The sequence below is a fragment of the Penicillium chermesinum genome (genome assembly GCF_028974085.1).
Source record: "Penicillium chermesinum strain IBT 19713 chromosome Unknown utg000002l:1.0-5270490.0:1.0-5274688.0, whole genome shotgun sequence".
Lineage (NCBI taxonomy): Eukaryota > Fungi > Ascomycota > Eurotiomycetes > Eurotiales > Aspergillaceae > Penicillium > Penicillium chermesinum.
Genome location: NW_026695312.1, coordinates 3209593 through 3234719, shown reverse-complemented (window position 1 = coordinate 3234719; position 25127 = coordinate 3209593). Strand labels below are relative to the sequence as shown.

Here is a 25127-nt window from a genome sequence, read left to right as displayed (position 1 = left end):
TTCTTTAGAGCGAGGCTAGCAGTGGCCGTTCAACCCGTCCAGACTGCCAACAGTGTACTAGAGTTCTTAGCAAGTCACGAGAGTCGAGTATGGTGGATTATTGGATGAAGTTAAATAAACCCTTCAACCCTGGCTATTCTGACCCGCTCTAGTGAGTTACTTTTATCGACCATGACATTCTGGATTATTCACAGTGCTTGCCGATACTTGTAAAACCAGCTCCATCTTCCCTTGTAGCCTATTTGGTGTGTATGCCATGCTAATTGCCTGGTTCGTCTAGTATATTCTTTTCTCAAGCCCAGCCTTTCACCAAATTCTGGGCTATCTCAACAGCACCATGTCAACTGGCCCCTGGTGAGTAAGGCGCCTATTCTTCGTACGCCAGGACGTCAGCAACCTCTCAACCCGCCGGCGTACAAGAGCCGCTGCTCTGACACCGCTCTCTATTTCTCGTTCCAATCGCTTTGACGAAGGAAAGCCCAACCGCGCATAATGAAGATGTGAAGTAGCCGGAACAACCAAGGCAACTGCCCGGAGCTCAATCGCTGCTTCCATAGAGGTGGTCATGATCGAACATCCGCAACCTCGTTGTTGAACATGAACCTTCACGAGTCGTCTGCAAACACCTACTCTGCATTTCCACACCCCATTCCTATTCACTCATCCCAGTGGCAGTCGTCAAGAACGCCCCCGTCAAGCTTCCACTCTTTAGCAAGATGTCCGGAATTCCGCCAACCTCTCTTGCTACCTGGAAAGCAGTTGCAGCGATCTTCATTTCCTTGACCGGCATCCTTCTTATTGAGAAGATCTATTCCAACAAGATCAGGTTTCCGTTGAACATAGGGTAAGCAACATCAGCCGACCCAGGCTGTTGGCTCGTGCTGATCTTTCAACAGAGTCAGCAATCCCCTGGGAATTTTCCCCGGCTGGGCATCCGGGCTGCGCTCTGGAGAGAGCCAGACAAGCCTCCTACACAAACGGATGGAACTGCACAAGCAGTCGGGGTCCAAGAAGGAAAAGAAGAAGCGAGGTGAAGACCTCGACTGAAACCGGCTAGCATGACAGTTTGTGTTACAACCAGCGCATCACTGTTCTTATTCTTTGCTCGCATTCGACGGATTTGCAAAGCGACACACGAAGGGGGACATTCACGTTGGCGATCATGCGGGTTGTGACTCCACCGGATCCACTCCCATGCGCATATCTGCTCGATCCCGCTCACCTTGGTGGCCGACCTTGCGGGCGTCTATAAAGCCTTGTAGTGAATTCCAGTCATTCTCTTAATCAACTTACTTTATTCTCTCTTATTATCAATAAATACTCATCTTTCTACCCCCGTTTCCCAGTGTTCCGTCTTTCAAACCCAGCAAATCTATAATCTATTCGAATATGTGCGGTGATACTACCCGAACCGCCAACGGCGGAACCATCGCTGTCGTCTTCCCTCTAGACCAGCTTTGTTCATCGAATAGCTCGGTCGCTTCGCTGTCTTCATCCCCGGACTCAGTGACATCCACTGCATCCATGTCTCCATATTCATTGTTCTTCCGCGACCCAGAGTCAAACAGTCGCAAGACCAAGGCCACTTTCCACATCGACGATGCCGACACTTACAACGCATTGCGGGGACATCGGCAACTCGATATGCGTATCGAGTGAGTCCCCACGATTGCGTGCTTTCCAATGAAGAAAGGAAAAAAACTCATTTGTATCCCCAGGAAATACGGTGACCTCTCCACAAACACGGCAACGTCTCCTCCTCCACTACACAAATTTCGACTAGACTTCGCCCGGGGACAGTCCACGGCAGGGCCGGCACCAAGGACGGTAGAATTCGAGCTGCCCGAACGGCTGGACCTGGGCGCTTCGGAGAAGGGGGTTGTGGGCCGTCAGGTCACGATGGAAGCGGGCGGGTCAATCCTAGGGGTCGGGATCGTTGGATACAATTAGTGCAATGACTTTATGACTTCTCTTCATCTTCTACGCAGTTTACATAGCAAGCTCATTTTGCTGAGAATATTCATTTGATTCCAGTCACATCGTCTAGCTCGCCCTTGCTACAGACTGTCTGGGATTCTGATATTCGTTGAAAGCATGTCCTCGTCTGGGCCTACAGCTTGATTGGATTCTCAATGCCCGCGGTGTAGCGCTTCTCCGCCTCGGCCCAGTTGATAATGCTCCAGATGCCTTGGACGTAGCCAGCCTTGTTATTGAGATACTGAAAGAACATCAACCGTTAGTGCATCCATATGAAGACAACTCGAGAGCTACTATGTCGGAGAAACTCACCTGGAGGTAGTACGCATGCTCCCACATGTCGACTCCGAAAAGAGGAACATCAGTGCTGGCAACAGGATCCTGGTCCTTGGTCGTCACGATCTCCAGCTGGCCCTTTGGCCCACCAACGCTCACTAACCAGCCCCAGCCACTTCCCTGGATACCCAGCAGTGTGGCGTTGAAAGCCTCCTGGAAGGCCTTCTGCGATCCCCAACGGGAGTTGATAGCCGAGCCCAGACTGGGGGCGGCACTGGTGATGTCGTTGCCTGGGGTGCCTTGGGGAGTCAGGTTCTTCCAGAAGAGGGAGTGGTTGATGTGGCCTCCGCCGTTGAACTTGATCTTCTGTTGCAGGGCGATCAGGGAAGGGACGTCGTTCGCCTGGGTGGCGGTGACATGGGAGCTCAAAGCCGCGTTGAGGTTGTTAACGTATGTTTGGTGGTGCTTCTGGTGATGCAGCTCCATGATCTGCTTGGAGATCACGGGCTCGAGGGCCTGCGGGAATTAGTTTAACTTGACGGAGTGAGACATGGAGAAAGTCCGAGACTGACATCGTAAGCGTAAGGAAGGGGAGGGAGAGTGTGTTGCTGAGAGGCCATGTTTGATTTGGGTGTTGGAGATGAGTGTCAAGGAAAACGAGATGTTGGGTAGTAGAGGGATAGGATAGGACCAAGAGGGGAGTCTCCAAGGTCCTTTCCCACTGCCCCTCTTTAAGTGTTGCCCCCAAGGTATGACAGCACGACCTAAGCTCCCCCCCTGCTATGATGTATAGGCAAACAGTTCCCTTCCCTTCTCATTACTAATGCGCTTCATGTTGCGCAAGATTGAGCATATTTCCATCGTTGGCTCCACTGGAACGGGCTGATTCGCTTCTCTGGCCAGCAACAAGGGTTCTGACGATCGTCACGTCATCCAGGAATGACAATCATATTAGCATATGAGCTCCCCTCTTGGTTTGGGCCTCTCTGGAACATCGATCTGATGAAGTGAGACTTGGAGATGACTTTGCAGAGCTCAAAGTGAGTAAACGCTGCACCATTAAGTATACTCGCAGTGCATCGGCCAATCAGCGTGGGCCAGATCCAGCCCGAGATCACACCTCCGCACCATCACCACACTTCATGCTTTTTCCCACCGTGCGAATATCACGAAGTCATCTAAAATATCCCGAATCAATTGTCCGATCTATAGACTTGTCAATATGAACGGAGCTAAGTCAGCAGTCCAGCCAGTGATGAATAAGCCCCCCACGTGTTTCCACGGTTGCGGGGTTGGAGCCGATAGATGAGCCTCGGTCCCTCGGCGCTTGCCGGTCTTTCTTTATAGAGCTTCCCCGTCGGCAAGTCGACAGTACGGCAGTCAGACCTCACCTCTCTCTAATTAAGTGACCGCCTTTACTCAGGAACAATGTCAGCCGCAGAGCAGGTCAAATTGACCAACTTCGAGAGCATTTTCTCTCTGGAAGGCAAGGTCGCCGTGGTGACCGGCGGGTCACGGGGATAAGGCCTACATGCAGCATCCGGGTTCGTCTTTTTTTTTCCAGTCCACACTTGCACCACATCTGACATGGGGCAGGATCATGCAAGCGGGTGCCTCGAAAGTGTACATCACATCCCGGAAGAAGGCAGCCTGCGATGAAGCGGTCGCTGCGCTGAACGCCTTGCCCAACAAGCGACCAGGGGCTGTGGCGATCTCGGTCCCAGCGGATAGCTCTCGTATGGATGAGTTGGATAGACTCGTGGCTGAGATCAGCAAGACGACCGATCATGTCGATATCCTGTTTGCCAATGCCGGGGCTACCTGGGGTGAGAAGTTCGATACCCATCCGGAGAAGATGTTCTCGAAAGTCATGGATCTTAATGTGAAGAGCATTTTCTACACCATCCAGAAGTATGCAGCCGATTCTCTTCAGATCCCAGCAATGTATGACAGCAAATTTGCTAACCGCACGTCCAGGCTTGCACCTCTCCTCAGCGCAAAGGCCACCCGGGAAGACCCATCTCGGGTCATTGTCACTGCCTCGGTCGCTGGTATCGGTATTGGGCAATTGGCGACAACGCCACTCCCAGCTACTCCGCATCCAAGGCGGCCGCCATTCATCTGGCCAAGAATCTGGCGGTTGAACTCGGCCCACGGCACATTCTGACCAACGCCATCGCACCGGGCTTCTTCCCTTCGAAGATGGCGTCGGGATTGATTGAATCGAAGGGTGGGCTGAGGCATCTGGAGGAGTTCTCTCCCAATGGTCGCCTCGGTCGTCCTGAGGACATCGCGGGCTTGGTGGTCTTTTTGGGATCACGAGCGTCAAGTCACCTCAACGGAGCAGTGATAACCACTGATGGTGGGGCCGTCCTCAAGGGGCGGCTGTAGACCGCGGATAGCTTACGCAAAGCAGAGTCAGCTTTTTCACCTTCGGGCTGACAGAATAACAGTGGGCTATGTCATGAAATACCACCTAATTAACCGTGGATTGGTGCCCATATCTATTTCATATTGAACTCGTACTAGTAACCATTTAAGAAGCGTGGCACTGAACAATGTCATATCATTACGGCCAAACTCGAGTCTTATTGCTTCATCAATTTAGGTTCCTTTAGGCACAAAGGTGGACCACACTCGAGATCAGGATGCATCAGCAACCAAAACTCAACCCAAGCTCCATTCGCACGGAACCGGTAGTTTTTGGTCTATCAATTTCTTTTCCGAAGGGGAGGAGTGTCAAAAAAAAAAAAGAAAAGAAAAAAAGAAAAGAAAACTCGTCAGAATTACAAACTATTCCACTACTTAACACCTTCGACACGTTCCAAATCATAGCCGAACATTTTGATCGGCAATTAAGTACTCCAGTCCACGTTGTGGATCTACCCTGCATAAATGCGGCACATAGGGTTGAATCCGGCACATGGTTCGCTGTATCACATTGCATAGGTCCGAAAAACTATACTGGCCCGGCTGTCAGCGAACAATCACCCATCGGATGCAATGGGAGACCAGTGATCGACACCCGGGAGTCATCGTTTGCATCAAAAGGATCGGCGCTATTGGGGTTTGTTGAGGCGGGTGCCATGAGCAAGCGAACCGGAGCGCGCACATTTTCGGAATAGGTGGATAATCTCCCAATAGCGCGGCTTGTGAAGCGGGAGGGGAAGTTAGCTGTGCCAATTGATCTACGGGGTGAGGGGTTAGATGGAGTTTGTAAGTGCAGGATCTGTGAAGAGCCCGGAAGGACGGGCGCAGTCGAGACTCGCGGTGCTAGAATTATCCCTGGAGAAGAATATCGCGCTTGCATCTATGCCTCTCGCTTATTTCCTCTACGGCTGGACGTCAGATTGCTAAGTTATCGGACCCGTGGCTTTTTTTTTCTTTTTCAGCCCTGGGTTAAGGTCGTGGCTGGCTTACCGTCCGGACCATCCGGTGAAAGGGGGGTGAAGACATACAATTTGCCTTTGGATCAAGCTTCATGTTCAACAAGTCGTGATAGATTAAGATTGTATATTTGTAGCTTTTAGTCGCTCATAAGGATTCGAGGTCCTGTTTCTAGATAAGAGAGCGCTTTGTCAATCCCAGGCCAATCCAGACAAGACCTTTTTAATGTGCGTGCGTGCGGTGGGCGTGAGGGTGTCTCTTGTTGAAGAAAAGCTTCCAGATTCCCTCATCGAGGTCCTTCATTTCGCTTTCAATTTGCCCCGCGATACCACCGACGACGGCTCCTGTGACGAGGTACTTGGGCTTCTCCCATCCGAGTGCAGTGGGGAGTCTCTCGTTTCCTAAAATCCATCATCGTCAGCGGCAAGATATGGCACAAAGGGGGCAATAGAACTCACGGAAGAGGTACTCCGCCCACGCCTTGTTCGCCGTTGCGGTATTCGCGTCGCCGATAGTAGCGATCAAGACGGCAGACTCGCCGTAGCCCGAGTCCAGGAGATCCGTTGAGAAAGAGGGGTTTGTGGCCTTGGAAGTGCTGATGCGGGCGTGGCGAGCCTGAGCAGCAGACTTGACATTGATCTCCGATCCCCAGGCCATGAGAGTCTCGGCGAATACGACGGCGTTGAAGCTGTGGTCGTTTTTGCTGAAATAGTAATCCTGGCGACTGTTGATCGAGTAAGCACTGCGTCCGAGCGTCTATATCCGATCCTATGGATTTCTTCTTACCTCAAGCTCGCATCGTGCTCAACGACCTTGTGGCGGCGCAAGTCGGCCAGAGAGAAAGTAGTAGCGCCCTCCACCGGGTTCGATGCCAGAGCTTGTTGGAACTGGCCGATGGCGGTCTCTTCGTCGAAATTCAGGGCCGACACCAGGGCAGTGACCACTTGGTCCTGCGAGATATTCTTTCCATCGTGGGGAGATAGCCGTGGTTGGCCAGAGTGTTCAACATTGGGCACGGCGCCCGGACTATTCGTTATGAGTGACTGGATCATGGGACTCTGGAGTACTGCGCTTACTATCGCCGGGGCCCGCGGGCACCCAGTTGACATCAGGGTGGTCGGCGGGCAGGCTAATGGCAGAGGCCGTGAGAAGCAGCGACGCAAAGGCAGCAATTGTCAACTTCATTTTTGCTGGTAGACTGCTGAGCGAAAAATTGGGAGATCTAGGTCGTCATTTATGTAGATAGCTAGGTTAAAAGTACCGAACCTGACAAGATTATCTCGAACCACCGTGGCTGGCAGTAATCAGGGGGCATTGTGGACGAAGCTACGCTAACGACTCCATCCAGGTGCATCCAAGTCGGTTCGGTGGAGACGGGCTGGAAACTGGCTTTGTCTCTTCTCATCTCAAGAATTTGAAATACTTCAAAAGAGGCTTAGTTGGGGAGGAGATCACTTGCCCGTGATTGGCGGCTGTTGTTGTTCCTCTTTTTTAGCGTGTAGACCGGGCCAGCCTCGCCCCCCCGGGGAGGGTGCTTACACCAATCGTCCTCGCCCGTCTAAAATTGCGATAACAGCACACTTTGTGGAAGGAAACCGGAGGCAAAAACATGCCCATCGAATTATAAGCGGTGACTCTCGAAGTCAGACGGACCGATCGGACAGTCGAGGAACAGAGCGCCTTCGATCGGTGGATCACTCATTTTTAGTCTTAGTGTGCACCGATGCAGAGTTAGCGCAGATCTAAATGATGCCCCGCGGGTTTGCAGGATCTCCTCCCGGCAATACGGCCTAGATTACCAGATGGTGTGGCCTGAATGGCAGGGGGACGCACGCAGGAACAAGGATAAGGCCAGGATCATCCAAAAAGATTTGACGAATCTCCCGCGAGATCGACCTCAAGTCCACTCGATTCCGTGTCATCCACCCCGAAATTGTGACTCTTGCCCTGATCAGCGGCACACATCAGTACTGCAATCTCTGGGCCCATAATTTGAATTTTGAAATTTGAGGGTGCTGCGCTCATCGCCTGAAGCCCAATTATACTTTCACAGGACAAACATACTCGGTGTGTTGCCAGCCGCCCATTGCACCATCATATGCAAACTATATCGCCTAGTCCTCATCCTGGAACGAATTGCGCATGTTTCAGTGGGAGGACATCTTTGAAGGTTGCGAGCTATCTAGTCAGAACCCGCAATCAGTAGGCTAATACCCGACATGATGCGAGTCCTAGCTACGGTTATTCCGGAAGTATGCCCACGCGCGACCCAAGGGAGTAAAGTGCAAATGACAATTGTACTTTCGGGCGATTAGAGGCCTCCGTCGAGACAAGGAAGCCGGGACGAAGCCTGTCATGTCCACAAGGGGCCACATTAAGATTTGGCCGAGGGACTTCTTTCTCGATGACACTAGCATAAATGTCAGCATAGACAGGCCCCATAGCGAGTCTAGACCCACTCACTAGCGAAGAGTCCCGTGGGATGTACAAAAGTACGAAGTACATGGATCCTCTGATTTGGAATAAAATCAGTCTGTGGAATAGACTTTTCGGAGCACTCGAACCAGAATGGCGGAGAACGATGTGACAAGTGGGGCTTTTAATCCGGCGATGAGTTCCCGAACATGCTGACTATTCCTAAAATCAAGGGTATCAAAGATCGATTTTCGATTTCTGTACAAGATTGGACTTGTCACTAGGTTTTGGGAATCGGGCAAACCCAATGGCATTTCGCACTCTGTGAAGCCTATTCTATGGTAGGCTCTTATATGGTATAGGAAACAATTGAGGCCCATTCAGTTGCGCGGGCGTTTCCTCGGGCGTTTTCTCCCTTCGGAGCGTTCCCTCCGTTTTGCGTTCTGATATCGGTTTATCCTCCCCTCTATATTTCGGAAATAGAACAGAAGATCGCAGTAAGATAAGCGTTCCCACTCTTCACCGGATCGAGACACCTCCACTTTGATTATAGGCAGCAGGCCCGTATACAACCGGTCCTTTCTCTCTGCCTCGGTAGGTTGGCGGTCCATTATTTCTTTCCAGTTGTGCAATCGGTTCGAAAACTCCATGACACCCTCGCCTTCCTTCTGCATGGAAGCGAACCATTCTTCCTTGGCTTGCTTTATCTCGGCCTTGGTGGGAACTCTTATAAATTGGCGTATCCAATCGAGGAACTCCCCATAGGAGATTGGGCCGTAGTACTCGATTTCGAATACCATCCATCTCATTTGCAGCCACGGCGGTAGACAGTCCACGGCACAAAGAATCTTTCTCTCATCGTTGATAAAATACCCTTCGTGCATTTCGAAGAACCATTCCAGCCTTGTGCACATGAAGTCACAGGCTTCCTTCGACCGTCCGTCAAAGCGTGGGAGATCGCTGGCATCGGGGGCGATGTCCGTTCTTAACACATATTTTCCCGTCGAGGGGACCTGATACAGCCCCTCCATCTCCAAGGAGCTGCGTGCTGTCGAAGAGGGCTTTATAGACATTCGCAGTTTCTCCTCGAGGTGTTTTATCTCCGTTCGAATGGCTTCGATTTGCTTTACCTCTAGTTCACGGAGCTGTTCCTGCGTCTTTCGTATTGCCGATTTGAGCTCGAACTCCTTTAACGATCCCGACTCTGCTTCTGAGGGGTCGGTGTTCGGGCGTTTACCGTCTTCCTTCAAAAGGATCTCTTCGACGCGGCCTTCCACCACGGTAGGAGCTTGCGTCGGTGTTGTAGCTTCGAAGGTCTCAGGGGGGTCATCCTGGCCACTGTATACAGCCGATCGACTCCGTGGGTTGTGTGGCGACATCTTGGCCCCAACAATCGAACCCCGAATTGAGAGCGATTAGAATGTGAAGTCAGAAATAGCAGGCTATTATATGGGACAGGATACGACTGAGGGAGGCCAATACTACTGCGAGTGCGGGGTAAAACAACTCGATGGTAGCAGGATTTGTTTTCGCGAGCCCCTTATGTGGGTCTCCGTGCGCGGCTCCGGAGGCGCCTTCGTAGTCAAACAAAGCGTGTCGTGACACACTCAACACATTTTATAATCTGGAGGTGCTTTCTAGATCTGTGGGTTGGTTCCTGGGCTGGATGCTAAGACTTCAATATGACTTGTAACTATGTGGTCTTATGTGGAATAGCCCTCCCCAGGCCCTTGTACTCCATTTGAATGTGGCGCTTGTCGCGTTTGCCTGTCCATTGTGACTTCGACATCGCAGGCTTCCTGTAACTCTGCATGCATCCATCTCAGCATATAATGCTCGGTTCCTTCAGCTGGCAGCTTTTTTGTATTGGTTGCCCTGGGTACTACTACTCTAGTAGGTCAGTAAATAGCTCTCGATGAGGCTTGTGAAGCATACCTGTGTTGTTGTTCCGCTAATTGAGCTAAACGACCACCATATCCGCACGTCATGTCCGCACTTGATGCGTGGGTATGCCCAGACACGCCTTATATAGTGCACCCTCTAGCCGGAATCCGTGACAACTTCTCCCCTCCCCATATGGTTTGGGGACTAAAGCATCTAAGGCAGGCAGACATGATAGTATCAGAATCAGGATTGAGTAAATTTCACTTGTTCCATCATTCGACCGCGGTCTATCTTCTAACCTGGTGGTATTAACACCAGGATTGAGAAAATTCTAGCTATTTCATTATTAACCCGAGGTCTATCTTCTAACCTGGTGGTATTAACACTAGGATTGAGAAAATTCCACCCATTTCATTATCAACCGGCGGTCTATCTTCTAAACTGGTGGTAAACACCAGGAATGAGAAAATTCCACCCATTCCATAGTTAACCTGCGGTGAATCTTCTAACCTGGTGATATTAGCACCAGAATTGAGAAAATTCTACTTATTTCATTATTAACCTGCGGTCTATCTTCTAAACTGGTGGTATGAACACCAGGAATGAGAAAATTCTACCTGGTTCATTATTTACCTGCGGTCTATCTTCTAACCTGGTGCTCAGTCTAAAATCCTTGTAGTATTAACACCACGATTAAGGAAATTCCATCTGTTTTATTACTAACCTGTGGCATATCTTCTAACCTGGTGGTATTGTGAAGGAACATCCCTGGGCTAATATTCGATCAAAGACTACCATATCCGCGCTTCATGCGCGGTGTTATGGACTAGCGTAAAATAGCCAAAGCGCTAACCAAAAAGGCTACAATGATCAAGTTCAACTTGATCATGGCTATTTACCATTTATATGTAGCGTTGTTCTGTAACACGCGGATACATCTAGGCACGCCTTATATAGTACACCCTCTAGCTGGAATCCGTGGCAGGTATAAACACCATGATTGAGAAAATTCCACTTGTTCTATTATTGGCCTGTGGTCTATCTCCTAATCTAGTGCTTAATTTAGAATCCTGGTAGTATTAACACCATGATTGAGGAAGTTCCACCTGTTCCATTATTAACCCACGGTCTATTTTCTGAACATTAATACCATGATTGAGGAAATTCCACCTATTCCACTATTAGCCCACGGTCTATTTTCTAATCTGGTGGTATTAACACCAGGAATGAGAAAATTCCACCCATTCCATAATTAACCTGCGGTGAATCTTCTAACCTGGTGATATTAACACTAGGATTGAGAAAATTTCACTTCTTCCACTATTACTCCCTGGTCTATTTTATAACCTGGTGCTCAGTCTAGAATCCTGGTGGTGTTAACACCACAATTGAGGAAATTCCACCTGATTTATTATTAACCTGTGGTCTATCTTCTTATCTAGTGATATTAACACCAGGAATGAAAATATTCCACCTATTCCATTGTTAAGCCGCGGTGGATCTTCTAAACTGGTGGTATGAACTCCATGATTGAGAAAATTCCACCTGGTTCATTATTAACTTGGGGTCTGTCTTCTGACCTGGTGGCATGAACACCATGATTAAGAAATATCCACTTGTTCTATTATTGGTCCGTGGTCTATCTCCTAATCTGATGGTTTTAACACCACTGTTAAGGAAATTCCATCTGTTCTATATTGAAGCCATAGTCTATCTTCTAACTTGGTGCTTAATTTAGAATCCTGGTAGTATTGACACCACGATTGAGGAACTTCCACCTGTTCCATTATTAACTCGTGGTCCATTTTCTGAACTGGTGGTTATTGATACCATGATTGAGGAAATTCCACCTGTTCCACTATTAACCCGCGGTCTGTTTTCTAATCTGGTGGTATTAACACCAGGAATGAGAAAATTCCACCTGTTCTCTTATTAATCTGTGGCCTATCTTCCAACCTAGTGCTCAGTTCAAAACACTGATGGTATGAATACCACAATCAAGGAAATTACACCCGTTCCATCATTAGACCACGGTCTCTGTTATAGCCTGGTGCTGATTTAGATAAGCCGAATATCTCCCAGGGTTATATCAATGACAATACAAGGTACTAGCGACACTCGCCGCAAGGTAAGGCCTTAAGATAAGACTCCTGTGTAGAGTTAGGCGCTCCATATATTAGGCGCCCCGTGTGTCAGGCGCCTTATGAATCATGTCATATAAGCAACGGCCGATACCATGTATCCCCTGACGGTTGAAAGGAACTGAACTTCTCAATCATCTTGATCAAAGTCTAGCGAACATGTCATGGTCCAAAGTATGTGAGCGGCGGTACGAACGTCCTCTCGGCGAAAACGAAACCTTCATCAAGATCGTGGGCGATGCAGCTCGTCCATTCAATCGTGACCACTGGTCGGTGAATATCATTGCCTCGGTGACCCCTCTGGGCTCGCTCGCCAAGGAGGACCTCTGCTCCCTCTTTCGCGATGCGTGGAAGGCTTTGCGATTCCGCCATCCCACAATCGCCGCCTATATCGTGGACGAGACCAAGTATGTCTACGATATCCCCGATCTCCCATCACTTGAGGAGTGGGCGGCGGAGACTTTTCAGATAGTTGAGGACAAGACAGTAGATGAGGTCGTCGCATCTGCCACCCGTGTCCCGTATGCTACTATGACTTTCCTTCCGCAGACGGGCGAGCTGCTGGGCCGCTCGCAACACTGGAGAACAGACGGCATCGGTGGCTTGATCTTAATAGATGACTTCCTCGATCTCGCCACGTAGTCCACTCTAGATCCGTCATCCCTGCCATGGGGCGAAGAGACTGCCCGGCTAGCACCGTCTATTGAACAAGCCACTGCCAGCTTCACAACATCGGAAGAGCAAGACAAGCAGCTAGCCCAACAGCATGTGGCAAGTTTCGGCCACGCTGTCGGAGCCATTGGAATCCCCTCCCACGCGCCAGTGGAGACACTTCCAGGCGGTGCATGCTTTTGCCGTCTGCACCTCACGGAGCAAGAGAGACAAAGACCGTAGTACAAGGGTGCAAAGCCCGCGATCTCTCCGTGACAGCAGCAGTACACGCCTCAGTGGCTGCTGCGAACTATACGCTAGCGACTGCTGACGATCGGAACAAACATTATACAAGTACCATTCGTTACAGTCTACGCCCCTTCCTACCAGCGCCGTACTCCGGTCGCCAGTGCGCCAGCACAATCTTCACGACGGGCTGGATGTTCCCTGTCTCGTCCGAGTCGTCGTGGGCGGAGCGCGCAAAGGCGTACCATGAGGAGTACCGTAAAGGCCTCAGTCATGAGTACCTCTCGGCACATCGCGAGTACGCTATTGGGCTGTGCGCTTTACTTCGTAGTTTGCCGGAGGACGCTCCTTCGCCGGCTGATGTGGATATCAGTAGCCTTGGTGTGTGCGAGAGGCTTGTGGCAAGAGAGAAGGGGACTGGCGAGCGGAAAATTCGCGTCGATCGCATCTCAGGTGGTCTGGATATGATCAGTAGGCAGCGTATGTGTCATGTCTGGACTTTCAGAGACCAGCTCTGTTTCAACTTGGCGTATAATGAGGCATTCTATGGAAGGGACGAAGGGGATGCCTTTTTGCAGATAGTGAAAGAGTCTCTGTTGGAAGAACTGAAGTAGTTGACAAATTAATCACCCGCCGTTCTTGCTGCTATGCGTTTATCCTATACAGTCCTGGTATCAGTATTTCCCTTCGTTGAGAGTTAAAAACTACAAGAACAATACAAACGTTTCCATCAAGAGCCCATTCAAGGTCCGCGGAGACTAAACTGGTTAGGGTAGTTGCTTCCGCGGGCTTCCCAGGCCTCCATAGACTTTTCATGGCCCCAGGATTTCCATCCAGATATAAATATAAGTGTCCGATTCTTTCATTATGTTCGAGTAATAACTACCCTCTCATTCAACTCCAGCCCAATACACCCGAATAAATACCCACGAATGTCCCCTGCACATTTCCGCGTGGGTATCATCTGCGGAAGCACCCGCACGCCGCGCGTAGGCGACCAGATCACCGACTTCGTGCTCGAAACCATCAAATCGCACGAGAAGGCAAAACAAAAGGACACGGAAGAGATCCAGACAAATCCTTCTTTTGAGTTTGACTACATCGATATCAACGACTTGTCTCTCCCATTCTTCGACGAACCAGGCATCCCATCCAAGATACTCTGCCGAAGACTACACACATGAACACACGCGCGCGTGGTCGCGCAGGGTATCCGCGCTGGATGCTTTCGTCTTCGTCACCGCGCAGTACAACTGGGGTATCCCGGCGCCGCTCAAGAATGCCATTGATTTCCTCTTTAATGAGTGGAAGGGCAAGCCTGCGATGATTGTGTCCTATGGAGGACACGGAGGTGGGAAGGCGGCTGCTGCGCTGAAGCTGTGCTTGGCCGGTGGGATAGATATGCGGGTTGGGGACCGTATGGTTGTAAGTCTCTCCTTTCCGGACAGGGAGGTGCTTTACCAGGCTGTTCGTGGGGAGAAGCTAGGGTTGGATGCGGAGAGTACGACTGGGGTCTGGAGCTCCGAGCGGGGCCATATTACGGGTGGGTGGGATGAAATGATTGGAATGTTAAGAGGTTGATCTCTGGACGTTGATGCTCGTGTTTTTGTCTGTTTTACAGCTTCTGCAATGTCGATTCAGTCCTTGAGAACCGAAATAATATACTTCGCTACGAATTCCAGACTAGGACAATCCGAACCGCGAGGACTTCGTCAAAGTATACATGCTTGAAGCCACAGCCCTGAGCTGGAATTTTGCATGATTATAATCGGGGGTGTGAGGCTAGCTTTTGGCCCTGTACGGCTCGGTCGATAATCTCCATTGCACGGAACAGTTCATAGTCCCGTTGCTTGGGGGTAACGACCTGGACGGACAAGGGCGAATCAAGGTAGACTCGTCGGTCGATTGACTTTTCATCCCCTGACAAGTTTGCATTGTTAGCTTGATAATTCCCCGGGATAAATCTGATGAAAGACGAGCTTTAAAAAACTTACAGAGCAGCCGGTTCTTTGCATCATATTTGCTCAGAACCGGGTCCTTGAACTCCTCGCCAGGCTGAAGATCAGACTCGGCAAACGCCCGCACTGGCACATTCCCTGAAGGGTAATCAAGAAGAACAAAGCATGATGTGTAGTCGACTAATCCGTATTTGTCCAGTTCTGGTACAGGGTGCCCTGCTTGCGGGCAAATGATTGCATCAATACACCGCTCGTGAGATGAGCCTGATGTCCACATCTTGAGCATCGCCTTTTCGATCTTTGAGCGCTCAGCCTGAAGTGCCGCGACCTTCCCAATGGGCATTGGTTCATGACGACGGTACCAGGAAGTAAGCCAAGGGATCAAAGGCTCTCCAAACTCTTCAATGGCGTCCAACATCTTATTGGTACCATCGACCGCCATTAACTTCGAAGCCAAGATATGGCACTGAGCAAATTCGGGAGGAGGCGTGATCTCCACGACCTTGACTCCAGGCGTATGCCGTAAGATCTGAGCAACTTCGTCAAGCACCCGAAGTGATCGGCGGCAACGGTGTGACATTGCCGTTGGTCTTTAGAACCCCAACTGTATAGTTGCGAGGGGGCGAAAGCGACCCACCCACCGAGGGTGCAGGCCAATACCCTGGAATGCAGTCCTCGCCGAAAAGGTCAGCCCGAGGGACAATTTCAGCAAGAACAGCGCCCAGATCGGCTACTGAGCGGGCCAGCGGGCCAGCGACGGCCTGGATGCCTGCCCGGCCTTTCCCAGGAATTTGTCCCTCTTGCTGGCCACCATAAGGCACATGGCCGTGACTAGGTTTGAATCCGTAGATACCCTGACACATTGCCGGGATTCTGATCGAGCCTCCGATATCCGTGCCGATGCCCACCATCGAGCCTCGCATAGCGAGGAGTGCGCCTTCTCCGCCAGATGATCCACCCGCTGTGAGCTTTCTATTTAACGGATTGAGAGTTCGGCCGAACAAATGATTGGCGCTGTCAAGGCACCCGAGGGTCTGGGGGACATTGGTCTTGGCTATGATGACTGCGCCTAGCCCGTGTAAAAGGTCGACTAAGGGGGCATTTTCGGGTGCAGGCTGGAAGGCATATGCTGCTAACCCAATGCTCGAGTCGACGCCTTTGATCCAGAAGGTGTCCTTCACCGAAATGGGGAGGCCATGTAAGGGACCGACCGGCTTGCCAGTGCGGCGCAGATGGTCATCCAGCTCTTTAGCGCGCTTCAACGCGCGGTCAAATAGAGGCTCCGTCAGACAGCGAGTAAGCTGGTGGGCAATGGCAGCTCTCTGGAGATCCGTGTTAGCTGTTGACTGGAAGCTACGATTGGATTGCTTGGGTCTATTTAGCTGGCTCGTACCTTCGAGAATGCTCGAACTACTTCTTCGGCGGTGTATTTAGCAGTGGTCATAGCAGATACAAGTCCCCGCACATCATAGTTCTCCGTGATGATCAATTCTTTATCAGTGAGGAGTCCACACCGCCGTGGAATATCGATGACTCGAACTGGCTTGTACTGCTTTGGCCCTTCAGATATAGATTCCGCCGGCGAGAGCATCCCCGCGGGGATCTTGTCTGCTGGAAGCCTCCATTCGTCAGGGATGGCTGCAGCTAGCTCAGCTTGCTTGCGCTTAGCAATTGCCACATAGCGAGGCTCCTGGGGTACCATTTTGAAGGACAACCTGGAGAACTTGGGAATTGCTCCTATGTCGTTAGTGAAGAAAGTGAAGAAGCGTAGGGGTGGGCCTTGAGCTTTTGAACTCCACTTTACCGCTCGTGGTTACCCGAGGCGACTGTTCTCGCGTTGTGGCGGCATATCTTGACGCTTTACTCCGCATATGCTATTCTCCAGTGATTTACTTCGGCTTTTACTATATACTGCAGATCTTTTAGGGCCTCTCAAAATCCAGTATTCCACTTCAAAAGTGCCATATTCATTGAAGAACCATCGATACAGACAGCCTCCATACTCTGTAAGATGCGGGGATTGCGGAGACGGTCGCAAGCCTCGGCACGCTGGTTGTCAGAAGCCTGTCACATCTACAAGAGAATAGGATAATCTTGTGGTCTTATGAATAGGAGTATCCAATGGAAGAAGGAATACTGAGCATAGTAGGTGATCTGTCTATCCTGACTTGTTATCCATTTACCAGTACTAGCTACACAGAAACCTCTTTGAATGTAGCCATGCTTCAGCACGCATGTACGCGTGCTAGCACCGCGCTGATAAGACTCGAATTGAACTTCCTTGATACCAAAACTCAAATACACCCAGCCAGTCTAAACCATTCTATGATCACTCATCAAAACCGAGACACATCGCGCCCAAACATTCTATTGAGAGTCCACCGAAACGCCACCCGAAGTTTGTTCCTCCAGCTGATGCTCATCGTGATATAGGCTCCATCCCAGATCCAGGAAGCCAGCCGGCCCCTGAGTCCTTCGGGAAGATACTTCAACCGTTTTTTCCCATCCCCGTTATGTGGAATCTGCATCAGGGCTTTCTCTTCACCTATGTATGCCATCGTCCCCAGGTCACGGAACTTGAATGGCGCAGTCTGGCCCAGGTCTCTCTTATTGAGACGCTTGCCGAGCCACTTGGCCATCTGATGTGTCGCTTGGGCCGTTGCCGGCGGAGAACCTGTCTCCAGAACGGCGTTGTCTCCCAGGCATAAACGTCCTGGAGGACTACATTACGGCCTGTTTCGTCTTTCAGCTGGACCCGTAGGTGACCATCGACAAGCAAAGCTCCATTCTTGGCTTTCTTAAATTCCCATGAAGACTTCTCCGGGGCTTGCGGCTGGTCCGGAGCACCATCGCCCTCGAAGCCAGTGGGCAGAGGGCCGATTTTGGACAGAGTGTCTTTCACAAACTTGTTTTGTGCATTGCCAGTCACCCAGACGCACATGCCAACGCCGACTTCCCCTTCCTCGGCAGTTTCGAGGGTCAAACAGCCCTTGGGGTCCATATGGTATGGTGGAGGAGCCCCAGGCGGGCCCCAGCGAAGACTCTTAATATGATGGGAGGTCTTGATATCGATGCCCTCACTCTTCATTGTATCCATCGCATACTGCGAGAGGGTCTTGTCGAACATGGATAAAACATTCGGGGCAACGTCATAGAGACTGATTTTGGGGATATCCCGCAGCGCAGGATACACCCGCATAAGGTCCTTATGAATGAAGTCCCGTAGCGAGGCAGCTAGTTCCGTACCCGTTGGGCCCGCGCCGACAATCGCGAAATGCAAGAGCCATTTCTTCATCTCCGGGGTCGTCGTCGGCAACACCGCCAGCTCGAATAGCTCGCGAATCCTGCGCTTAACGCGCTTCGCATCCCCGATATCCTTGAAGAACAGCGCATTGTCCCGAACCCCCGGCGTGTTGAAGGTGCGGGCCACAGTGCCAACCGCTATTACCAGTTTATCATAAGGCACTTCAAACAGCTCCCCTTGCTCCCATTTCGCGAGGTTCGCGGGATGACCCTCATTATCTTCCGTACGAGGTGTCTGTGTTACACCGCTTTGCACGACCGTGGCCTCGCACAGAACCGTCTTCTTCTTCAAATCGAGGCCTCGGGCCCGGGCTTGGAAGAAGTCCACTTTGGCCCTGGGGTCGCGCACAGGCTCGACGAGGTTCGAGAAGTCCAGTGAGCCGCTCGCAGCATCCGTCAAAAGCGGCGTGAAGACAAAGTAGGAACGTGGTGAAATTACCAACGGTGAGAACTGCTTCGGGTCAAGGCAGCGACTGAGTGTGTATCCTCCCCATCCGCTCCCGAGAATAATGACTCGTTCCCTGGATTCATCAGATGTGTTGATAGCCGTGGTATGCTCCACACGGGTTGCGAAGCCCCTCCTTTGCAGGTTGGAGAGCAGAGACTGGCTGCGCGGATCTAGATGTCTAAGGCGCGATCCACGCAATTGACCAGCGACCGAGCGGCCTAAGGCCACATCGAACCTAGCCGGCATCATTAAACGATATGGAAAGTTGATAGAAGTAAAAAGTTCAAAGAATGGCGAAATAATTCATTGATACCTATGACTCCCTTATGACTTCATTCTTATTTAGGAACCTGGCCTGGGTGGAATCGGATCGGAAGCTGAAGGAATCAGCTCCACATTTTCCGCCTGGGGAACGGCAATCTAGGTAATCTAGGCCTGCAGAACCCAGTTCCCCGTTTCCACGCTGAAGATGGTTGAGACTCGACCTCCGCGAAGGGCGACGTGCGGAAGCGCTCGGGAACATCGGTGGCAACCAGGCGCGTCACGTCTGATCGCCAATTCGGGAAGGTTAGGACTTGGAAGCAACTTGGAAGCACTAGACACCAAGTCGAGCAAACTGATTACATCCGGGCTAGAAACCGCAAAGAGTGGAAATCATGCCGCTCACAATGGACGAGCCAACTTCTGTTTGGTGTTGTCATCGCCGCGATGGACACCTGGGGCCGATCTATAGATTAAGTTGCAGTAGCAGAAACCGGGATGCCCCGGGTTCTTTTATCGATAGTTCGTTACGCATTGGTACGCTTCCTTGATATTTTGGAAGCCATTAGCTCCCACGAGTCTCTCAATGGAATCTCCGAGCGGGGTACATGTTACGTGGCCGCTCGAGTGTACACAAAATCGGCTCTCGTTCTGATCCCACCAGGTCCCCACAGCTGAAATCTTTCCAAAGCGGATAGAAGCTCCACAGAGTAGAGACTTGAAAAAAGAGAGCAAAAAGGAGTCCACATGCTGCCCGCAGCATGAAGCTTGTGAGATTATATTTAACATCCATGCGCCAACGAATTCTCGAATTACCAGTACATAGTATGGGATATAGGAGATGCTTATGACCCGTGGACCAGCATGGCAAATTGGGGCACCAGTGCCCTGACAGAGAGCGTCAGCATATTCGCAACCTCGAGAGCGGAGTCATGGGCATTAACTTGAAAAATCATCAGGGACTTACCGCTGAGCCAACAGATATACCAACTGCAGAAAAACGGCCAGGAGAACAACCATCATAGCTGATTCACAGTCAGTTTTCCGTCTAGCCAAATCTTGCGAGCCCATAGGTCCATCACACACATTGGGATTGTTCAATTATACATAAAAAAGAAATGGGTGTCACGAACCTTCACGCGCCCCAGCAAAAGCGGGACGAGACAACCCTTCAGTACTCTGGCCCTTCAATTTCAGCCATGACGGCATTAGATCCTTCTTGCACGTCCGACCCTCCACAACCCAGCACCCGCCAGGGATGCGACGGCACTCTTCATGCCGCCGGCGGCGCTCCATGATGCGACGAATGCGCCAGTTGCAAAATACCTCGTCTGTGCGAAATGAGCATTCCTCCATGGGGCATTCCAGTTTGTGCTCGAAGCGCTCAACGAGCCAGTCGACTTTGAGATCAACGCCTGTGTAGACAGTGTAGTAGAGCCCTCGGCAGGTGTGTTTGAGCGCCAGCGCGTCCGGATAGCTGAGGAAAGAAGCGATTTCCATGTGGATGTCTAGAGGGAGGTCCATGAACTGTATCTGTGGACGCCGTTTGTTACCTTGATCTCCAAGGTCCATTGCGGACTTGATTCAGAAAGATCGAGGGTGCGGCCTTTTGTGGTCGCGGGACTGCTATAGCCTGTCGCAGGGGTCCAGACTGAGGCTGATGTTGAAACAGGACGTGCCGGGGGGGGCTCCTTCCCTGATTATCCGTGCGCACTATATAGCTGCCTGAGAGCACTTAGTCACATGGACCTCCAGGAGCCGATGAGACTGGAAGCTATTCCTAGAATCGACTCGTGAATTTCATGTTGTGTGGGGGCAAGCTGCGATCGACGTGTTTCAGATATCAGGCTGAAACTCTATGTGGCGGCCATTAACTGGTCGATGACTCTCATCCCTTATCAGAAGAGTATAAGCCACAGGTCCACGTCCAGGTTCCTTCCGCAAACTGGTTCTTCTTTCCGCAGCAAAATACGCGATTGTATGTATACTCGCCCAGCTGCCAAGACGCCCAGGTGGCACAACCACCGCTGACTAAGAGCGCCTTGGGAGCCCCAGAATTCAAGCCAAGACCCGCGGAACGTCTGATCTCGAAGCATTGCCAGCTTTTCAAACTACCATCCCAAACCCTACCATGTCTCAATCCAACGCCCCTGGCAACCCTCCAGATGGAGGACGCAAGAGATTCAATCAAGAAGAATATGCCCAGAAAGCCGCCGACGCGGAAGCCAAGCGCAAGGCAGAAGGCAAAGCCCGCTACGAAGCAAAGCTGCTAGGCAAGAAATACCATGCGCCCGTCGACCTGAGCAGCCTTGAGGCCACGACCGCCCGTCAGTCTCGGATCGATGTCGCGTCTATGGTGGGCAAGACCACGATTGTGCCAGCAGGAGCAGCCCAGGGCAAACGCGGACATGGCGCGGGATTCTACTGCAAGGACTGTGACTTGACGTTCAAGGACAATATCCAGCTGGTCGAGCATTACAACAGCAAACAGCATTTATATGCGACGGGCCAGAGTGGCGAGGTGAAGCGCGCCTCGGTGGAAGATGTGCGTCTGCGCTTGCGACTTTTGTCACACCAGAAAAGGAAGAGGGAGGAGGAGGACCGGAAGGTGTGGCAGTTGGATCTTGGGCAGCGGTTGAAGGAGCGAGAGGAAGAAGATGCGAAGGAGAGGGAGGAACGACGACGGAAACGGAATGAGAAGCGTCGCAAGGGCAACGGGATCAAGCAGGAGGATGACGGCTGGGAGGGTCGTTTGGGCATTATCGCTTGATCGGGATGAGCCAGCTTGAGTTTTGCCTTCTTGCATGATACCCTAGGCGTTTAGATTATGCATCCTGGACATGTTCGGATTGTGTCTACGAGGTGGCGTTCAGGTATATTTGTATTGGGCTATTCGTGCCGCACAGGAAAAAAAAAACCAGTCAATATTGAAACATGACTATAGTTCCCAAAACTCCAGAGACCTAAAATATCCAAAGTATCCCCAACTCCACTGTACAATGCTATAAATCAGTACATTCAATGGCCTGAAGGCGCTGCATGGCCCGACCACCCTCTTTCTCAAACTGACCAACAAGTCGTTCACACTCGCGTTTTAACCTCTCTTCGCCGTTCTTTGCATTCCAGTGGATCCATTCTTCCACGGTCATCTTCCTCTCAGGACTGGTCAGACTACCCTTCAGGCCGTTGAAAAGACCAGAGATGTCAGCATTCTCTTTGTCGCTGGCTTCTCCGAATAACGCTTCTTCGATGTCTACAGGAGTCCAGGGCTGACCAGAAGCGGCGAATCCACCGTTGAAGTTACGTTTCGACGGAGATGGAGTCTTGGCCGCTAAGGGAGTGCGCTCTCCGGGCTCGATGGAGACCGGTGGCAACGCCTGGCGCGAGGCAGAGAGTCGGGAAGAAGGCGGTTTGTTTTCTGCGTCAGAGGACTGAGGAGACATAGATGGAGTGTTCTGGCGAACGATTGAATGCCGCGGGGCTGCCGGGCTGGGCTTGACAGATGACTTCTTCTGTGAGCTCCGAACATCGGTTGGTTCCTGTAATTCTCGGACAAAATCGGCGTAGTGCTCCTCTTGTGGAATGTCACTATATCGTTTGGCCGTCTTGGGTGGTACGGGGGTCTTTTGTTTCGCGCTTGATGGCTCTGGCCGCTCGGGGACATTGGTGCGGCTACCACGACATCGACTTCGTCTGCTAATTCATCGGGGGTCTCAAACCCATCATCCACTGACGGGGACATAAAATCCGGCTGCATTTCCGTTGGATCCTCCTCGGGCTGGGGCGTGGGCTCGGGCTCGGGCTCAGGCTCAGGCTCACGACGTGGAGAGCCTTGCTTCTTAGGCTTCTTAGATTTCTTGTGTTTTTCGTCTTTCCGAGAGGCTTTCTTTGTCGTGGACTTCTCAAGAGATTCAAATTCAGCATCATCCTTCGGCGCTGTGTATCTCTGTGGAACAATATCCGGCACGGCCTCAGCCTCTTGCTTTCGATTGTCGATCTCCACGGACACGAACGATTCGTGGGCTTCATGCTCGTCCATGTCGTGGGACCCGCCCTGACTTGCAGATAACTCCTCAGTCGTAGACCTCTTCGCTTTTGCATCATCCTTCTTGCTCTTCTTGGTGCCCTTTTTCTTGGAGCTCTTCGTTGACTTAGTCTTGGGAGGCTCTTCAATAATGTCTAATTCGGCAGCATCGGGTTCCGTCTTGTCTTCTGCACCGTTTTGTAAATGCTCTGCAGGATCTTCTGCGTCCACAGCTACCGGCTCGGCAGACTTGACCGCAGCTTTGGCTTTCTTAGAGCTCTTTGACTTCTTGGGAGCTGGAGCAGGAGCAGGTTCTTCCTCCGGCTCGGGTTCGGGATGGGGCTCAATTTCCATTGCATCCGGTTCGTCTGCTTCGAGACCAGCTTCTAAAGCTGCGTCCAGTTCCGAGTCTTGTGGGACTTTCGCTTCCGCTTTCGTCTTAATCGCGGCATTGGAAGTGATTGAAACATCGGAATCCTTACGCGTCTTGGAAGCACCTTTTTTGGTCCCTTTGCGGCCCTTCTTGGGTGGTTCCTCTTCCTGCGCCACTGCATCTTCTGGGAAGATGTCTTGCATCTCGTAGTCTTTGGACTCGGTCTGCGGAGGTTGGGAGATAGAACTTTCCCGCGTCTTGGTATGGCGCCGCTTGCTTGGTGGTTCAGTCGGCAGTTCTGCGGGCTCGTCAGGTGCAGCTGAGACCCGCTCATCATCAGCCATTTCATCACTGACTCTTTTCTTCCCTCTTCCAGTTCGTTTAGGCTTAGGTGGATCTTCTTGTTCGAGTGGGATGGCGTCGACTTCCATTTGGCCCTCGGCGTCAGTATCATCTTTCTTAGCCTTAGCACCCTTGCCCTTGCCCTTAGAGCCTTTCTTTGTTGATTTATTCTTGACAGTGGACTGAGACATGATGCTTTGATCCATCGAGTCGTCCATGTCTAGGTCTGGCGCTTCAGACGCAACATTTGCAACCGATTGGGTGGAAAGTCGGGAAGAAGATGCCTTGGAAGTTCGTGCTTTCTTTGATCGAGATCCCTTGCCTTTTTTGCCCGGTGGTTGAGCGAATACGAAGAAGGAACAATCAGAGGATCGGCGGTAGTGTTCATCACTAGGACATGTGTTAGCTTGCATCGAAGGGCAGGAGCGAACCAAACTTACAATGGGTCATCCTGGGGTTCCCAGCCATCTAACGACAGTTTGCAATATGGGCAACTAGCTAGATCATCACTCTCGTCTGTTGGACAGAAATACCATCCACTCGCAACCATCTAACCCCCAAGTCAGTTAAACACTCGTGATCAATGACGGCTGTTCCAAAGTTGCGAACCTTGTCTGATTGGCAGACCCACCCGCGTTTCCCATCGTGCGGCCATGCTGAACCGAATGTTGCTAAACGCGCTTGTGTGATCCGTTCGCTCGTCGGGTCTTCGATTGTGGCGGGATTTGAGCTATTTTGTTGGATATCCATGATAATGGCCCAGCCACAGTCAGGAGAGTGTTTCAGGTGCTCCGTAACTGGATTGTCGTCCTCTTCCCAGCCGTCCAAGGCGCGGCCGCATTCGAAGCATGTTGTGTTATCTGGGTTCGTCTCATAGGGTTTGTAGTAAAAGCCTGCATGCGCTAACTGTGATTATATTCGCGTTAGAGTCGCATCCATTGCAAAATTTCAACACGGTTTATTTACCTCTGCTGGCGACGGCTTCTGATGGGGCCATGCGATCGGCTGGGAACTCTTCGTAGTTGATGATCGCCGTCTTTCGGGCTTCAGTACCGTGTCGAAACTGGCCAGGCGGGCGGAGAAAGTGTCCATTTCAGAGCTCATGGTGTATCTGAAATGTAAAGGACAATAAAGTCCTCGGTTCGCAATTAGAGGCCAGATTTGGTGGTCGAGGATGCGGGGTGGTGGTCGATGTTGATACCGTCTGTTTACACTATCGAACCCGTTGTTATGCGAGACGCGGGTTCACGTGATCCGATCTCCATTTACCTCAGCCTTGGTCGACGTCAGATTCCGGGATTCTTGAGCGATTTGTTGAGCGGCATTGATTCCAACCATTTTCATTCTCTTCCATTGACTCTTTTTTTCCTACTCTCTATGATTCGGACGTCTACTCCCCTTTGATCAACCGACCTTGAGCCACGTGCTCCGCTCATTTGGC

General features: G+C 51.2%; 14 protein-coding genes across 14 annotated transcripts; 6 read left to right on the top strand and 8 right to left on the bottom strand.

The window, feature by feature from the left end:
* Window positions 1-321: 321 nt before the first annotated feature.
* On the bottom strand, window positions 322-567 carry N7468_002066 (uncharacterized protein; the record flags this gene model as incomplete). The annotated part of the gene is made up of 1 exon (XM_058471363.1): window positions 322-567. The coding sequence occupies one exon, from the start codon at window positions 565-567 to the stop codon at window positions 322-324; it is 246 nt and encodes an 81-aa protein (XP_058334504.1).
* A 149-nt stretch (window positions 568-716) lies between these two features.
* Window positions 717-1047, top strand: N7468_002065 (uncharacterized protein; the record flags this gene model as incomplete). The annotated part of the gene is made up of 2 exons (XM_058471362.1): window positions 717-844; window positions 897-1047. The coding sequence occupies 2 exons, from the start codon at window positions 717-719 to the stop codon at window positions 1045-1047; spliced, it is 279 nt and encodes a 92-aa protein (XP_058334503.1).
* A 342-nt stretch (window positions 1048-1389) lies between these two features.
* N7468_002064 (uncharacterized protein) lies at window positions 1390-1950 on the top strand (the record flags this gene model as incomplete). Its single annotated transcript, XM_058471361.1, has 2 exons — window positions 1390-1655; window positions 1719-1950. The coding sequence occupies 2 exons, from the start codon at window positions 1390-1392 to the stop codon at window positions 1948-1950; spliced, it is 498 nt and encodes a 165-aa protein (XP_058334502.1).
* A 160-nt stretch (window positions 1951-2110) lies between these two features.
* N7468_002063 (superoxide dismutase) lies at window positions 2111-2873 on the bottom strand (the record flags this gene model as incomplete). Its single annotated transcript, XM_058471360.1, has 3 exons — window positions 2111-2218; window positions 2290-2769; window positions 2826-2873. The coding sequence occupies 3 exons, from the start codon at window positions 2871-2873 to the stop codon at window positions 2111-2113; spliced, it is 636 nt and encodes a 211-aa protein (XP_058334501.1).
* Window positions 2874-3681: 808 nt separating this feature from the next.
* On the top strand, window positions 3682-4644 carry N7468_002062 (oxidoreductase, short-chain dehydrogenase/reductase family; the record flags this gene model as incomplete). Its single annotated transcript, XM_058471359.1, has 4 exons — window positions 3682-3764; window positions 3850-4164; window positions 4231-4297; window positions 4360-4644. The coding sequence occupies 4 exons, from the start codon at window positions 3682-3684 to the stop codon at window positions 4642-4644; spliced, it is 750 nt and encodes a 249-aa protein (XP_058334500.1).
* Window positions 4645-5862: 1218 nt separating this feature from the next.
* Window positions 5863-6825, bottom strand: N7468_002061 (uncharacterized protein; the record flags this gene model as incomplete). The annotated part of the gene is made up of 4 exons (XM_058471358.1): window positions 5863-6041; window positions 6099-6364; window positions 6427-6666; window positions 6698-6825. 4 exons carry the CDS (start codon window positions 6823-6825, stop codon window positions 5863-5865), a joined length of 813 nt encoding a protein of 270 aa, XP_058334499.1.
* A 1056-nt stretch (window positions 6826-7881) lies between these two features.
* N7468_002060 (uncharacterized protein) lies at window positions 7882-9796 on the bottom strand (the record flags this gene model as incomplete). The annotated part of the gene is made up of 3 exons (XM_058471357.1): window positions 7882-8050; window positions 8572-9393; window positions 9750-9796. 3 exons carry the CDS (start codon window positions 9794-9796, stop codon window positions 7882-7884), a joined length of 1038 nt encoding a protein of 345 aa, XP_058334498.1.
* Window positions 9797-12239: 2443 nt separating this feature from the next.
* N7468_002059 (uncharacterized protein) lies at window positions 12240-13591 on the top strand (the record flags this gene model as incomplete). Its single annotated transcript, XM_058471356.1, is given in 3 exon segments — window positions 12240-12678; window positions 12733-12936; window positions 12954-13591. 3 exon segments carry the CDS (start codon window positions 12240-12242, stop codon window positions 13589-13591), a joined length of 1281 nt encoding a protein of 426 aa, XP_058334497.1.
* A 318-nt stretch (window positions 13592-13909) lies between these two features.
* Window positions 13910-14558, top strand: N7468_002058 (NADPH-dependent FMN reductase; the record flags this gene model as incomplete). The annotated part of the gene is made up of 2 exons (XM_058471355.1): window positions 13910-14094; window positions 14135-14558. 2 exons carry the CDS (start codon window positions 13910-13912, stop codon window positions 14556-14558), a joined length of 609 nt encoding a protein of 202 aa, XP_058334496.1.
* A 181-nt stretch (window positions 14559-14739) lies between these two features.
* Window positions 14740-16637, bottom strand: N7468_002057 (putative general amidase; the record flags this gene model as incomplete). Its single annotated transcript, XM_058471354.1, has 4 exons — window positions 14740-14897; window positions 14972-15525; window positions 15596-16257; window positions 16329-16637. 4 exons carry the CDS (start codon window positions 16635-16637, stop codon window positions 14740-14742), a joined length of 1683 nt encoding a protein of 560 aa, XP_058334495.1.
* A 634-nt stretch (window positions 16638-17271) lies between these two features.
* On the bottom strand, window positions 17272-18932 carry N7468_002056 (putative pyridine nucleotide-disulfide oxidoreductase; the record flags this gene model as incomplete). Its single annotated transcript, XM_058471353.1, is given in 2 exon segments — window positions 17272-17648; window positions 17666-18932. 2 exon segments carry the CDS (start codon window positions 18930-18932, stop codon window positions 17272-17274), a joined length of 1644 nt encoding a protein of 547 aa, XP_058334494.1.
* A 1140-nt stretch (window positions 18933-20072) lies between these two features.
* N7468_002055 (uncharacterized protein) lies at window positions 20073-20519 on the bottom strand (the record flags this gene model as incomplete). Its single annotated transcript, XM_058471352.1, has 1 exon — window positions 20073-20519. One exon carries the CDS (start codon window positions 20517-20519, stop codon window positions 20073-20075), a length of 447 nt encoding a protein of 148 aa, XP_058334493.1.
* Window positions 20520-21078: 559 nt separating this feature from the next.
* N7468_002054 (U4/U6-U5 snRNP complex subunit SNU23) lies at window positions 21079-21717 on the top strand (the record flags this gene model as incomplete). The annotated part of the gene is made up of 1 exon (XM_058471351.1): window positions 21079-21717. The coding sequence occupies one exon, from the start codon at window positions 21079-21081 to the stop codon at window positions 21715-21717; it is 639 nt and encodes a 212-aa protein (XP_058334492.1).
* Window positions 21718-21949: 232 nt separating this feature from the next.
* On the bottom strand, window positions 21950-24790 carry N7468_002053 (baculoviral IAP repeat-containing protein; the record flags this gene model as incomplete). Its single annotated transcript, XM_058471350.1, has 5 exons — window positions 21950-22600; window positions 22624-24076; window positions 24127-24236; window positions 24296-24592; window positions 24653-24790. The coding sequence occupies 5 exons, from the start codon at window positions 24788-24790 to the stop codon at window positions 21950-21952; spliced, it is 2649 nt and encodes an 882-aa protein (XP_058334491.1).
* Window positions 24791-25127: the final 337 nt, after the last annotated feature.